The sequence below is a fragment of the Gymnoscopelus braueri genome, assembly GCF_963280865.1.
Source record: "Gymnoscopelus braueri genome assembly, chromosome: 1".
NCBI lineage: Eukaryota > Metazoa > Chordata > Actinopteri > Myctophiformes > Myctophidae > Gymnoscopelus > Gymnoscopelus braueri.
The window spans coordinates 40,514,409-40,529,581 of NC_137603.1; the positions used below are offsets into that span (position 1 = coordinate 40,514,409).

A 15,173-nucleotide genomic window follows, 5' to 3' on the forward strand; every position below is an offset into this window, starting at 1 on the left:
GCCGGGAGAACAACCTCTCTCTTAACGTCGACAAGACCAAAGAACTGATCGTGGACTTCAGGAGGCCGCGGAGAGACCATGCGCCCATCCTCATCGACGGTGCTGCAGTGGAAAGGGTCAGCGAGTTCAAGTTCCTCGGAGTACACATCGAGGAGGACCTCAAATGGGAGACGCACACCACACACGTGAGGAAAAAGGCTCAGCAGCGACTGTACTGGCTCCGCCGCCTGAAGAAGCTCGGAGTAGGATGTCGCATCCTCAGGCTGTATTACAACAGTTCTGTTGAAGGCATCCTAACAGGCTGTGTCACGGCCTGGTACGGGAACTGCACTGCCCGAGAAAAGATCAGCCTACAGCGAGTAGTGCGATCGGCAGAGCGGATAATGGGAATCGAGCTCCCAGCGCTCCAGGAACTGTACAAAAAGCGGTGCGTGGTCAAAGCCAAGCGCATCATCAAGGACAAGCACCACCCAAGTCACAGACTGTTCAAACCCCTACAACGACCGCGACCGGGCAAGGGGCTCTACCGCAGTATCAAGAGTTCCACCACCAGGTACTGGTGTAGTTTTAATCCGGCTGCTGTCAGGATGCTGAATGAGGCATAAGCCTTGTTCAGCAGCCTGACAGCAGGCGGTGCAAAACCTTTCTGGCTCTTCCTGAACACACCTGTGGATTATACCAGGGACAATGACTTGGACTTAGCTCCCCCTCCGACACACCTGTGGACTACACCAGGTACAAATGACTTTATTGCTGCACTCCCTCATGGAGCTACTTGCGGATTATACTAGGGTCAGTCCACCCTAGGTGGACACGCACTGACCTTTTGCACCTTAATCCCATGTATAACGCACTGACTTTTTTTTGTCTTTTTTATTGTGCTCTTTTTTCTCTAAGCACCTTAACGTCCATATGTATATCATGCACAGTATAAGTATAACATGCACAGTATACATACATTGCTGCTATGCTCAGGCACCTTAGTTTTTTATTATCTCAGGTACTTTGTAAATATGTAGATAACTTGTCTGGCCTTCTGTTGCTCTCTTGTTTTGATCTCCTTCCCACTTGCCCCCCACCCCTCTTCTTCTCCCCCCCCCCCCCCCTCTTCTTTCTATGGAATTTAACGTTGCGATGGGAACGATGTACAAAAACGAATTTCACCCACTTCTTTACCTTGTAAACCTGTGATGTGACAATAAAACTGATTCTGATTCTGATTCTGATTCTAAAAACTGATAAACTGAGATGAATATAGTACGTGAAATTATTATGGACATATTAAAAAATTAAATCAAATGTGTGTTCCAATGCTCAATAATATAATTTTCCATTATTAACTGTCTTGGTTGATGGGGTATGATTTGGGAATCATGACATTTTGCTAAACATATTCATGCTAAACATACTATGGTCTATAGTGGTAAAATATATACCTTATAAATAAAAGGCCCAATATAACATTTGATATATAATATGTATATGTATAAGGTTAACATTGAGCAGAAACAGGAGCACATCTAGCATAAGAATGAATAATACATGTGTGTTTGTGGGGGGAATTTCATAGGTTGCCAATAACAGTGCACTTTCAAACATGTAAAGCATTTATTTTCTTTAATGAAGAAAATACACAAATACACATCCACATGACGTTGTCAGCCAGGGAGAGGGGAGGGGGAGGGTGGTCGTGGGAGAAGAAAACCACACCTACTTAGGAGACCATTTGTAGGATTTGTGTACTACTTCGCCTCTAGTGGCTCGAATGGAGATTGTGTATCTTGCTAAATTAACAATCTTTGGTAGTCTCTGTCTCTCAGAGCTTCCGTTGATCGTGCCGTACCAAACATTGACAGCAGGCGGCGATAGAGTGCCATAACAAAGTTTAGAACCAGTCCGGAGGAAAAGCGGTCTGTCTGATTGATTGATTGATTGATTACTTTATTAACAGTTTGCCCCAAAAAAAACACAGAAAGTGCAGTTCTATACAAGGCATGCTACAAGGATTAAAACCCAAGAAAGCACTATGGCTTGTTTCCAATGGGGTCCATGTGTATTCAATTCATCAAAACAATGAATGACAGACAAATATACAATAGGCTACTATGCAAAAACGTCATGGACTTGTTACAGGGGCCAGTTGCCAGTTCCGAATTGCAGCCACCTGCTCTTTTAGAGTGGTTTTGGAGGAAAGTAAGGATTCAATTCTTTTATGACTGTTGGTAGGGCATTCCACATTTTGGTGGCATATTGTTAGAGCCGAATCTGGGTTGAACGTGATTTGTGGAGCTCCCTCTGGTGTTGTGTTTGTGGACGTCTCTGACGTTTTTGAAGTAGTTTGACAGGTACATCATGTACCGCACATCATACTGTACATGGGTGTCTTTGTGGTGTAGTGTATCTTGTAGACCAGGCCCATTGCAATTTGCTGTACACTGTCCTGTCCTCTACCCTGAGCCATCCCACCCTAGCAAAGTGAGCAGGGGTTAAATTAGTTGTAGATGTAAGGCCAAGCAGTAGCCTGACCTGTTTGTTTTGGGATGTCTGGAGCCTTGTTTTTAAGGCCTTTGTGGTGCTATGGTACCATGAGGTGCATGTGTAGTCGAAGTGACATTGGATGAGTGCTCCTGCTAGAGTCCTCAATGTATTCCTACTGACCAGTGAGGAGATCCTGTACAAAAATCTTGCCCTTTGATTGACTTTTTTGATTTCTCTAGTTGCCATTGTTTCACTGGAAATATTTGCCTCTAAAATGCAACCCAGGTAGGTAATTTCCTCTTTTCTTGTGATAACATTGTCACCCACTTTTACTGTGAAGCAATCGGCCTTGCAGATGTTTATTTTGGACCCAAAGAGAATGGATTCAGTTTTACCCATGTGTAATCAGCGAGCCAGTCTAACTTGATACATTTCATTTTTTAAATGAATTTCCCCACAGGGATCAATACACATGTATAGTGTGTGAGAAATATATATATATTTATATACACATACATACACAGTATAAAATGAATTACACAAATGACACTATATATACACAGCTATACAGTGCGTGTCATTTGTGTCTGTTTTATAAGTTATTCATTATTTTTTAACTTAAGTACACTGTATTTACATTCGCATACATTCCCATTTGACAAGGTGGCACATGGGAGAGCCTAGCCGCAAGCGACTCTTAAGATGCTATTTTTTATATCTGGCATCTAGAGTTGCAATACCAACCCTTGACAGCCCATTCATCCAAACAGAAAAGTCTGATCTGATTGTATTAAACAACATTAAACTCACCAACATATTGCAGCTGTACGGAAAGCTTGGATTATCCTCTTTGTTTCTACCAAGTTTTTGTTTCATAACAATCCACGTAGACATGTTATGAGCTACTTTGTCAATAAATTCTGTGTAGGTGATTATTTTGTGTCAATAGTTTGGAAGCACTGGTTTTCAATATCGCAACATCCTGCTGCCTCCAGCATTAAGTTGAATTTCAAAACAGGTGGTACGCAGGACCATTGAGTGATTTCCAACGAGCGCTTCCCAACTCAAATACTTATCACCTGCACGGAATTTATTGCCAGAAAGTTGGAAACAGTGGATTTTTATGAAACAATAACTTGGCAGATACAAAGAAGATAATCTAAGCTTTCCATACAGCTGCAATGTTGGTGAGTTTAACATTGTTTAATACAATCAGATTGGACTTTTCCGTTTGGATGAATGGGCTGTCAAGGGTTGGTATTGCAACTCGAGATGCCAGATATTAAAAACATCATCTAAGAGTTGCTTGCAGCTAGGGAGACTAAACACTGACAAAGTGAACTAAACATTGTGATGGCAGCATAACCTACACCCAATATATCCAATTTAAATGACATTGAGAAGTCACCTGCTTAATAAAAATGAAATTTTTATTAGAAGCCAGCAAATTAATTTACAGTACATACATAATATGAAAAAAGAGTGACTGGATTCAATTGTGAACTTTTAGTACTTTGATTAAACAAATGGTCAAATAAAAAAAAGACGTTGGATCCAGCTTCGCATAAACATTTTGTCATACACATTTACGTATGTTCAATTGACAAAAACAAAACAAAGAAAAAAATCAGTCAGGGAATTCAGGAGCCGTTCACCGGTGGCCCCTCATCCATGTCCTCTTCATCATCTTCCGCCTCCTCTTCTGGTTCTTCCTCATCCATCTCCTCTCCCACAGCTTCCTTCATCTGGGGCTCCATCTGTACCACCTCACTCTCCTCGTCATCCTCCTCTTCCTCTTCTTCCACCACTCCAGGTGGGCCTATGGAAAGAAACATCAAACTCTCACAATAAGTAGCAGCTAAAGCTAGCTTCTCAAATTGGGCCAAGTTCTCCATGGCAAATGATTTACACATTAATCCTTCGTCAGAGCTTGACGTGCCAAAACGTTAACCCTGGCCAGAAATGTAAAACAAATTGTGAAACTGAGCTTTCTTTAACCACTTGAATCCTAGCGTCCCTATTCTGGGGAGAACATTCGGAAAAAATAGCAGATCATAATATATTTAGTGTAGAGGGGAAAAGGGAGGGGTTGTATAGACCCCGACTCCAGTTAAAGTATATAGGGTTTCAGTGGTTTGAGTGGTCCCGCTAATACTTAACTCTTGTAATTGAGTAACCCCAATGTACGTTAATGTGTGTAAAAACAATGTGTTTTGGTACATAAAACAATTACACATGCACATTGCATTGCATGTCTAATTGTGTGGACGGCATTTCAAAGTAGCACAAATTTGATATGCATTCCAATTAGGGGTGGTCAATATGTATCAATATTATATTGATATCGTGATATGAGACTAGATATCGTCCGACAGTGGCATTGGCACTAGGACCACTACTAGAGGGGACTGAGGTGCTACAGTATATAGTCGCATCACATTTTGACAAAGTGTGCGGCCAGTAAAGGGAAGTATCTGTTGGAATGGCCTACCATTTGCAATAAGGAGTGTAGTACATATCCCACTTTTAAGAACCATTTGAAACAATGGCTCAAGGCAAATCAGCAGGACGCTATTGAATTTAAAAAATATATTTGTATTCATTTCAGTTTGTCTTACCTGCCTAGGGACTACGGATGCAATTTAGCATTCTTGGTAAATTTCATGTTATATTTTTATAATTATGTTGTTCATTAACGTGGTCTGTCCCAAATAAACAAATATAAGCAAAGCACCCGAGGAGCAGTTAGGGATTCAGTTAGAGTCTTGCTCAAGGACACTTCATCACAATATTAAGAGGGGTTAGATCCTTCAGATTCCCAGGCAACTACCCTACCTCCTTAACACCACTGTCTAATTAAGCAAAGTTAGAAAATGAAAGCACATAAAACATTTTTTTTAAAGGACTAAAGGGAAATGTCTGCTTTTTTTCTTTTGTAGACACGGAGAGAAAATGAAAGCAGCTTTTTATTATGAGTATCAAAACAAACAGATGGGAAATCAGATGCCCATGCCCGAAACACCAATGTTAATAGATTACAAAACCTAGACGGAAAAGGACATCCTAGGACATGCCAAAACTGTTACAAAGTGGAACAGTGGTCAGAATGAAAATTAAAGTAACCTTTCCTAATGAACTTAAAACCATACTGTCAAAATAAGTGGGGTACTTTGTTTTTCTGACTTCATATGCAACTCTTAATGCCCTTTCCCTTATACCCAGATTTCCTAATTTGTGTGTTTTCTTGCACACTGTGTAGCAGGCTTCAAATTAGTTTCATTCGATTTGCCAATCAAGTCAATGTAATGTTCTCCAACCATGGAAGTAACAGAAACTTTAAAAAAAAAAGAGTTGGTTATTGTTTCCATGTTGGTCTTGTTTGGTATGTTTCTGTGGTTCATATGAATTGTTGAGGGAAAAACTACAATGTGGAAATATAGACCAAAATACAAACATTGCAGCCTATACAGCCAAACACTGAGACATAAGTTAATGCAGCATTATAGAAGTAAAAAAAAAAAATAGGCCTAAAATTCAGACTTATTGATTTTATACTTTTTGCCGTATGACCAATTATGGATATATACAGTCCTATATACACTAGAGGGTAGCAAGGGACCTTGTGTTTTGAAACAGCAGTTTAACATCCGAAAAAGTTGTTATCCAATGAGTACTGGGGTGGGTCCATTGATTATCCAATCAGCGCCACGGACTGTTGTCAAGCTGTGCACAGCCAGGAGTTGACAGCGGAGGTGACTGCTAAGGAGTAATAACGTAGTTGTGGGAATTATCGTTCCTTTCAGTGTACCTTTGAATCATTCAGTACAGTTCACTAAAAGGTGCTTGGCTGCCTGCGTTGTCACTCAATGAACAGAAACAGACAGGTCATTCAGTGTCAGATCAATCAGTGCAACACATTCAGCTGAACGTCCCCTCAGGCTATGGGACCGAATTATTTTTCAATAATGTAAACGCATCCTCCTATAATTCTACAAACCTCTCTCCTTCTGCCTAAACCGCATTCCTTCTGTTGTTCTCCTCAGTGCGTTCAGCAATTGATCTGAACTTGCACACGGGCAATAATCATTACCATATGCAGACACTCAGGAACGGTATTTTCCACTTTTCCCAAATTCAAGCTGTTTATTAGCGTTTTTTAGGAAACTCTTCAACTCTGCGGCTGGAGTTTTGCATGCGGCCACAGGATCTGTTCTCACGGTTATGGTTCCCCCAGGCTATGGGATGTACTCTGTTAGCTCTTGGTGCTAATGTTAGCGTGTTGTTTACTGAGCACAGCGCAACGGAGCAGAGCGTCCGGTCCGCGACGACATGCAGCAGACCAAGTGGTCCGCAAAGCATTCACTGGTGTCCACGACTCCGGGTCCACGGACCCCCAAAGCATCCGCTGGGGGTCCGCGACTCCGGGTCCTATCTCACGGCTGCAGAGAAGCTTCTCTCTGTGAATCACAACGCGTGGACCTGAACTGTGTGTGTGTGTGTGTGTGCGCGGTGACTGTCGCAGCTAAGCAGACATGACAGGAACACACGCCTTGCCCATACATAACTATGAGTCTGCAAATACGCACATCCCTGGGTATGGAGTAGTTTACTTAATTGACGAATGGCCCAAAACTACAGTTTATAGAGAGGACCGGTACAATAATCTGTAGTGTTTGGTTAGGGAAAATCAAATCCCCTCCCTACTTGGAAATTGCTTAGAGAGTGGAGGCAATGTCAGACTGAAGCATACAGTCTTCAATCTGATATCAGGCTAACAAAGTCTTGCCTAAAAATCTAAAGATATGTAGCACGTGCATCGGCGGGTCTAGACCCATCAAGGTCTGTTTCGGACCAGATCTAATAATCTCACATTATCCTTGAGTCCGTTTCGGACTAGGAATAATCATCCTCGGGTCTGTTTCGGACCAGGTCTAATAATCTTGAATTAACCTGACCAGGTCTAATAATCTTGGACCAGGTCTAATAATCTTGGACCAGGTCTAATAATCTTGCATTAACCTCTGGTCCATTTCGGACTAGGAATAATTATCCTCGCGTCTGTTTCGGACCAGGTGTAATAATCTCGAATTAACCTCTGGTCCGTTTCGGACCAGGTCTAATAATCTTGAATTAACCTGACCAGGTCTAATAATCTTGAATTAACCTCTGGTCCATTTTGGACCGGTCCAATTATTCTCGGGTCAATTTCAGAGCAGGTCAAATGTTTTTGACCTGTGCTATCCTCTACTATTACTGTATATATAGTGTACTACTAACCTTGTCTTGTATCACGTCCTGGGATTTGACCAGCCTGAAGCATACCCTTCAACCTTTCCACTTCTGCCAATGACGATGCATTAGCTATAGCATTCTGAAATAAAAACAAAAACCACGGTTCACACACAATTTTGTAAATGAGTTAGAAATACACAACACTACAAGACAATGTACACCAAAACATGATCCTGTCCCATCCTTTGTCACCCATGGGGAACATTAGAGATTTTGATCAGTGATTTTAATTCCCGCACCCACGACCCATTATGAGAGCAGAATATGCATCCATCTCTCTCTCTCACAGACGGACACAAACCGGCCTTTAGAAAGCCCCTCTGTGTGCTTCTACTGTAGATGAATGGCGAGCAGATAAGGAGCGCACGGACACGCACATGGCCTGTACCAGATTGGAACATTTATTAGTGTGGTTGCCCTAACAGGGCAACCAGACTATAGTAATCCTTACACTTTATTATTATTCAAGATAAACAATATTTCCAATCGTAACTCCTCCCACAGTTTATTTTTCCCAATTTAGTGGCATATGTCAAAATAACCGGCCTCACCGGGAATCGTGTGCTTGTATTTTGCTAAGAGATTGGTTGCATAGTTTTATTGATATTGATTTATTAGTGCATTAAATTTCCATCCACTTTAATGAAAAAGTGAAAAAACTCAAATTCAAGTATTTTTTTCTCAGAAACCGTAAGAGCTAGAGTTACCAGATTTGGAGGGGAGGTTCATAATTTAGTCCGAAATTATTGAAAAAATAATTACACTAATCGGCCACATGGTGGCGCTATAACAGCCTCCTTTACGTTTTGGCCTATAACTCTTGAACCGTAGGTTGTAAAATCAAAATTTCTTTTCCCTAGATTCCTTGGGTCATGACGCAACTCCCCAACTCCGCCACGCCCATTTGCGTCAGGATAGATTTTCCGCCATTTAGAATTTTCTTCAAAACACACTTTTAGCTCCTCCTCCCATATATTTTGTCCAAATTTCACAAAAATCGGTATACATGATCTCTGGACCCATGCGATAATCTGGACCGAAACAAAATTTTGATAGTCCATACCGTTCGTCCGTAAATGGCTTCCAAAGTTAGTGGGAGGGGCCCGTTTTACAAAAAAGCCCACAAATCACGAACAAAACGTCCAGTCAATCCCAAATTTGAATCACATGTCAAGTGTGGTTTACTCAACAAATCTCCAAAAGAATTTCCACTTTGATCCATAGGGGGCGCCACAAATGCTCAAAATGTAACCTTTTGATGCAAAAAACATATGTTGGGGGGACCAATCCTCTCAAATGAAACGCAAGTGATCTCAGGAGTTGCGTGACAATGTAATTGGCGCAGCCTCCGACGGTATTCCTCCCAGCGTATTCCTCGAGTGACGAGTCCCGGCGGCAGCGACCCGCGACTCGCGTCGGCGCAACCACACTCTGCAATTGCCCTGAATTGCGATGCGTCTAGTTAAACATTCAGATGCCCTCAGTTTCAATCATGCTCGTTTCAATCGTGTCTCCTCCAGAAGACTTAAATTTGTTAGAAATACACAACAAGACAATGTACACCAAAACATGATTACTGAAAAGGCTGCATCTCCTGAGCACTTTTTTTTTACTTTAAAAAAATTGCTGGCACAGTGTGAACATATTTTTTTATTTCATTGGCACTGAGAGAGTTAAGATCTTAATGGTGAACCGTATCAAATTAATAGCCTCAGGCTATGTGTATGTCCATACTATAGCAATAGACGCAACAACCCAAGGAGGACAGCTACAGATACGCCGGTCTACACAACATTACAGGGCATATTCAAAGATTAAGTAGACACGGCTGTACACGAGAGGGTAGCGACAGATGCAGCGGTGCATAACTTGAAAAGATAAGCAACACATTGAACAAAAGCTCAGATCAATCAGGATATAATGAAATCAATGTTGTATACATCCAGGAGAGGTGAGAGACAGACAGGACAGGACAGCAGAGAGAGAAAAGAACTATAGAGGTTGAGAGCTGAGAGTGAGTGTGTGAGTGAGAGAGAAATCTACTGCAGGCACCTGACCGGTGTGTTTGAGAGTACTTTTTGCAAGTTTTCCCATGTATACATCTACTGACATATACACGCAAATCTTGGTGGAAAAAGAGTATAATAGAATAATACTAGCCATTAAGTCAAAAGTCTGCCCGCCCGGTACCTCAAAATGAGCTTGGTTGCGCCATCTCTGATAATATAAGATTCACCATGGTGACAATCACCTAGGTCTTAAAGAAGCAGCGTAATGGTATCAAAAAGTGAAAAATTGCGCTACCTTGATGGCCTCCACATCAGCTTGAGACGGCCCTGCCTTCTTCTTCTCTTGTTGAACAGCTCCACCAGGGGTGAACCTGAAACAGACAGACTTTAGTTAGACATCATGAATGAACACCCTGCTTCTGCAACCTTTCAACCAGTGTAGTATCTCAGGTGTAGTATCTTTTCTTAGGTCAAATAAACTGATACAAAAAGGGAAATGTCCAGAGACAGCAGTCCTAAGAAACACTGTTGTGAAGAGCTGTGACTTTAGTGGAGTGGGATTTTTTTTGCCACATTTTAGACACCATGGTGGTGGCTTTATGACAGGTGCTGCCTGTGTTCAGTATTCTGCCAATTCCACCCCCCAGCGCCTCCACCTGTCGGAATCCAGTGATTCTAAGGAGCTGCTGTCTAACAGGAACTTTCATCTTACGTTTTTGTTCGCTTGGCAATATCCTTTGCAAGCTGAGCACCACGTTTGCCCTTGAACATTTTCTCTGCCTCCTGGCGTTCCTATGGCGATACATCACACAGTTAAAGTGAAAGCTTATCATTACACGGGAAACCCACATCCAAGGGGTATAGGCAAGCAGGCAAACAGACACGTTATATTTAAAAAATACGAGTAAAAGAATCACGCTCAAACAAATACTTTCTATTATTCACTCAACTTATTTACTTATTAGACAATAATATGACATATTAGTGCAGAATTGTATCAATGTATTCAGATTCAATCATATATTACAATATTAGAGCGTTAACAGTATGTTGCGAAAGCATATTCAATTTAATATATCTCTTTATATCAGGCGAATTTCAGTAAAAGAAGCTTCTATAAAACACATCTCCGTCAAACCCAGTAATACTATAAGCACAAAATTGGTCAACAGGGTAGAACTTTCCACAATTTGTCATTTCGTTTTTTAAACCAAAAGACAATGAATGTAACAGTTAAAATCATACTGCAGGGCATTACAAGAGACATCATCAGAAAAATAAATCAAAATGTGATTCATGCAGGCCCTCAAAATATAAGCCATCCCTTGAGACCAAAACTCATTTCTCAGCAACCATGTGCACTTACTTTTTGCTTCACCTTCTGGAAGTCTAGAACACGAATCTGGGGGATTTTACTGATGACATAGAGCCTGTAGTGCTTCTTGTTTGTCACAGGATTCCTTAACAGACTGGATATTGAATTAAATTGTTACAACCATGTACACTCACAATGGCAGTGCTGGACACATCAAAATGCACATAATTGTCATATACAGGTCTTTGTGAAGCATACCTGAGAAGATTTAAAGATTTCACTGTGGCCAGAGGATCCAAATCGCCCTATGGATAAAGTAATAACAAATGAATCATGTGCATTAATACAAGTTAAGGTTATACCTCCCAACAACAAAAAAAACTAAATTGTAACCGCATGTAATCAGCTACTAGCAGGTAATGACTCACCAGCTCCTGGATGCTGTTGCTTGTAAGAATGAGTTCTGATAGACATGGCAGACAATGCTCCAGGTTCTCACCGATGCGGCTGTGCATAAGAGGAGGAGGCACACATCGACAATCAATTCCACAACACAAGCACCTCCTGACATCATCATCACATTGATGCCTTGGATTAAGACAATCATATATGTATTTTATCGATTTTGACATTTGCATCATACGAAAGTAAAAGTCAGACTCGTTAAAAATACATCTATGATAGTCTTGATCCAAGGCTAACATTTCACATACATCTGAAGATAGTGACAATTCTACTTCCAAATAGGCATTGATTGTGCACGGTACAGTTAGTTATTGATTTACCATATCCTGTTATTGTTCATGAGCAGCGTCTTGAGCCTCCTGAGCAGAGGGAAGCCGTCCAGCTTTCGGATCTCATTATCAGAGAAGTCGATGGTATCAAACTGGTCAAGAGTGGCTCCAAGATTCTCAAGCACCGGGACCTTGTAACCTACGAAAAAGGGAGATGGCAGTGGTGTAAAGTAACTAAGTACATTTACTCAAGTACTGTAAGTAAATAAAATGTCTATGTATATTTTACTTTACTGGAGTATTTCCAATGTTCAATACTTTTACTTCTACTCCACTACATCTCAGAGGCAAGTATTATACTTTCACTCCACTACAATTATTTGAAAACTTTAGTTACTTTGTAGATTTGTATTATTATTACAAAACATACATTACCCACTTCAGCTCTATATGCATTTCGGCCATTTGAAAATAGCCGATCTACAAGCTGCCAATGCCATTGTGAGCTTGAAGATCTGCTATTTTCAAAAGATTTGAATACATTTTATACATTTGAAAACTTGCGAAATGGGACATTCTGCATAATAGCCACCTTCTACATTTTGAATTCCGGACTTTTACTAGTAACAGAGTATTTCTACATTGCAGGATTGATACTTTTACTTAAGTAAACATATTGAGTACTTTTTCCACCACTGGGAGGGAGATGGTGGAATAACTTAACGCTGCGATGCAACTGTAATGTGGTTTCTGGTCAAACATGGTTCATACAAGCTAGCTGTTCATACAAATGGTTGTGGTTAGCAGCTTGTTAGCAAGCAAGGCTAATTGTTCTCAAATCCGCGGGCTGAAATGTAACTTACCTCTTAGATCCAGTTCTCTGTCTCTCACAGTGTTGGTGTACTGAGCAGCCTGCTCAATCAGCTCGGCTGTTAACTTCACCATGTCGACGGTGAGAGAAAAGAGCAAGATTGTATGAAGTTGTTTTTAATTCAAATTTCATGTAGAACATTAGCAACACGCTTGCTGCCGACCGGAAGAGACACTGTCTGGCTGCTGCAGCCGCTCAACAAATAGGTTTGCATTTTTATGATTGCGCCCCCTCGTGTTTGGGGGCAGCAAAGCACAAACCTTAGATCGTTTCTAACGTCGCGTCACCAGTCTTTCCACCTAGATCGTTTCTGAGTGTTCTAGATCTAGATTAGAACACTGTCTGGTTGAAGGACCACCTGTTGAAAACCCCTGCTGACTATAGTGTTTGTTCAGTAAGAGGGGTCTAGTGTCTAGTCTCCAGTGCTTTACTAAACTGAAAATATTTTTTTGGGTGGGTTGCAAATTTCATCCAATCAGGAGGGAGGATCATTTTGTATGCTCATTTGTTTGTTAGTAGCCTACCTTGCCTACTTTACCTTACTTCCTGAACCCCTTTTCTTGGTTCCGACAGGAGAACTTGATGGGCCATGAGCTCCAGGTGTTTCTGGCAATGACCTGATTGATTGATTGATTGATGTAGTTTATTTAGAAAGACATGAGAATAGTACATGACAGTACATAACAGTACATGGAAGTACAAATTCACAATACAAGGTCTACTAAACTGGAAACCCTCATTAAGCATTACGCTTGTTTAAGATGAGAACCCCATGCACACAAATCATGATGAAATATAAGAGGCAGGCAGATATACACACTACTATACAGAATGTCATACAATCAGCTTTCAGGTTACTGGTATGACGAGAGAAAAAAATATATATATATATATACAAAAGAGGAAAATGAAGGAGGGGGGGGGGGGTAGGGGGGGGTAGGTTAAGACTTAGACAGGGGCCATTTTCGAATTGCAGCCTCCTGAAGGTGTATCTTTAGGGCAGTTTTGAAAGTGAGTAGGGTTTTACACTCCTTTACTCCTTTTGGTAGGGCATTCCACATTTTTGATGAATAGCATGAGAACGAGTTCTCATCAACCCTTAGTTGAGCCAAATCTGGGTTGAACATGATCAGTGGAGCTGCCTCTGGTGTTATGATCATGGACTTCATTAACATTTTGGAAGTATTTTGACAAATACAGGGGGATCCCAATGGTGTGGTGTATCTTGAAGACCAGGCCCATAGCAAGTTGTACTCTGTCCTCAACCCTAAGCCATCCAATCCTAGCAAAATGAGCAGGGGTTAGATGGGTTCTGTGATTGAGGCCAAGAAGTAGCCTTACAAGTTTGTTTTGGGATGTTTGGAGCCTTGTTTTTAAGGCCTTGGAGGTGTTGTGATACCATGAAGTGCATGCATAATCATAATGACCTTGAATGAGGGCCCCTGCAAGAATCTTCAGAGTATTCTTACTGACTAGGCGATCAATCCTCCACAAATAGCGTGTTGTTCGGTTGACATTTTTGATCACTTTTTCGGCGTTTTTGTTACCAGAGAGGTTTGCCTCCAAGATGGAACCTGCCAGCTGCATGCTGCATGCTGCTGCCTTTTTACCAATTACTCGTGGGAGCTCAACATGAAGGACATTGGGTGAGGCTGAGGATCCATGACTTGCACCCATAGAGCAGGATAGACTCCATGGGCATGATGGCAAGGAAAAAGGAGATTTCTAACGACATGAACCCTATACTGGGGTGAACATGTGGCAAAAATAGCAGATCTACAAGCTCACAACAAGTGACAAGCTTGTAGATTCTCTCTTCTTGACATTCAGACAGAGTCCCTATACAAATATATTATATTTATTGGCTGTGTCTCTTGATCTGCACCAGGCAGGATGATTATATGCATAATACGGATGATTATATACGGTTGATTATATCGGTATACTTTATTCATATTTGTTTGAGGGTGTCTTTATTGTGTTGTTATCGTGTGATCGTGAACCAATTAGTTTTACCATCCAGTGTTATCAATTTAACATGTGTCGATGTGTGATGATATATGCATCGAGTCAATTCTCATGACCTTCCTTGATGGATAGAATTTAATGCATTCTTAAAGATGATGAATGTCTCTACTGCTGAGAGGTTGGACTTCACCTCCTCGATGATGCTTCTGAGACCCCGAATTTTTGAATCCCTTCTCACGTCTGTCAGGTGAGGAACCTTTCAAGCGGATCAGGATCATCCTGTTGCACATGTTTGCAACAGTGCATGGCAAACTGAATTACCTATGCTATACCTTTCAACTTTAAAGTCTTGCAATTTCCACACCCTTTCAACATGAAAGCGAATGGCATTTAAAAATGTAGGCTGGCATCTAACACTGCGTACACTTAAATGTACACAAGACATTTTGAAGACAGGGTAATGTCTTCTAATGGCTTGAAGTCAGAATTAGACTGTATTGTTCCTC

The 15,173-nt window shown here is 41.1% G+C and overlaps 1 protein-coding gene across 1 annotated transcript; it reads right to left on the bottom strand.

Moving 5' to 3' along the window:
• Positions 1-3,887: 3,887 nt before the first annotated feature.
• Positions 3,888-12,866, bottom strand: snrpa1 (small nuclear ribonucleoprotein polypeptide A'). Its single transcript, XM_080417194.1, has 9 exons — positions 12,692-12,866; positions 11,880-12,027; positions 11,523-11,601; positions 11,353-11,399; positions 11,146-11,248; positions 10,492-10,571; positions 10,075-10,150; positions 7,756-7,849; positions 3,888-4,297 (listed from the first exon to the last, which is right to left on the bottom strand). The coding sequence occupies exons 1-9, from the start codon at positions 12,771-12,773 to the stop codon at positions 4,119-4,121; spliced, it is 888 nt and encodes a 295-aa protein (XP_080273320.1). The 5' UTR covers positions 12,774-12,866; the 3' UTR covers positions 3,888-4,118.
• Between the last annotated feature and the right edge of the window lie 2,307 nt (positions 12,867-15,173).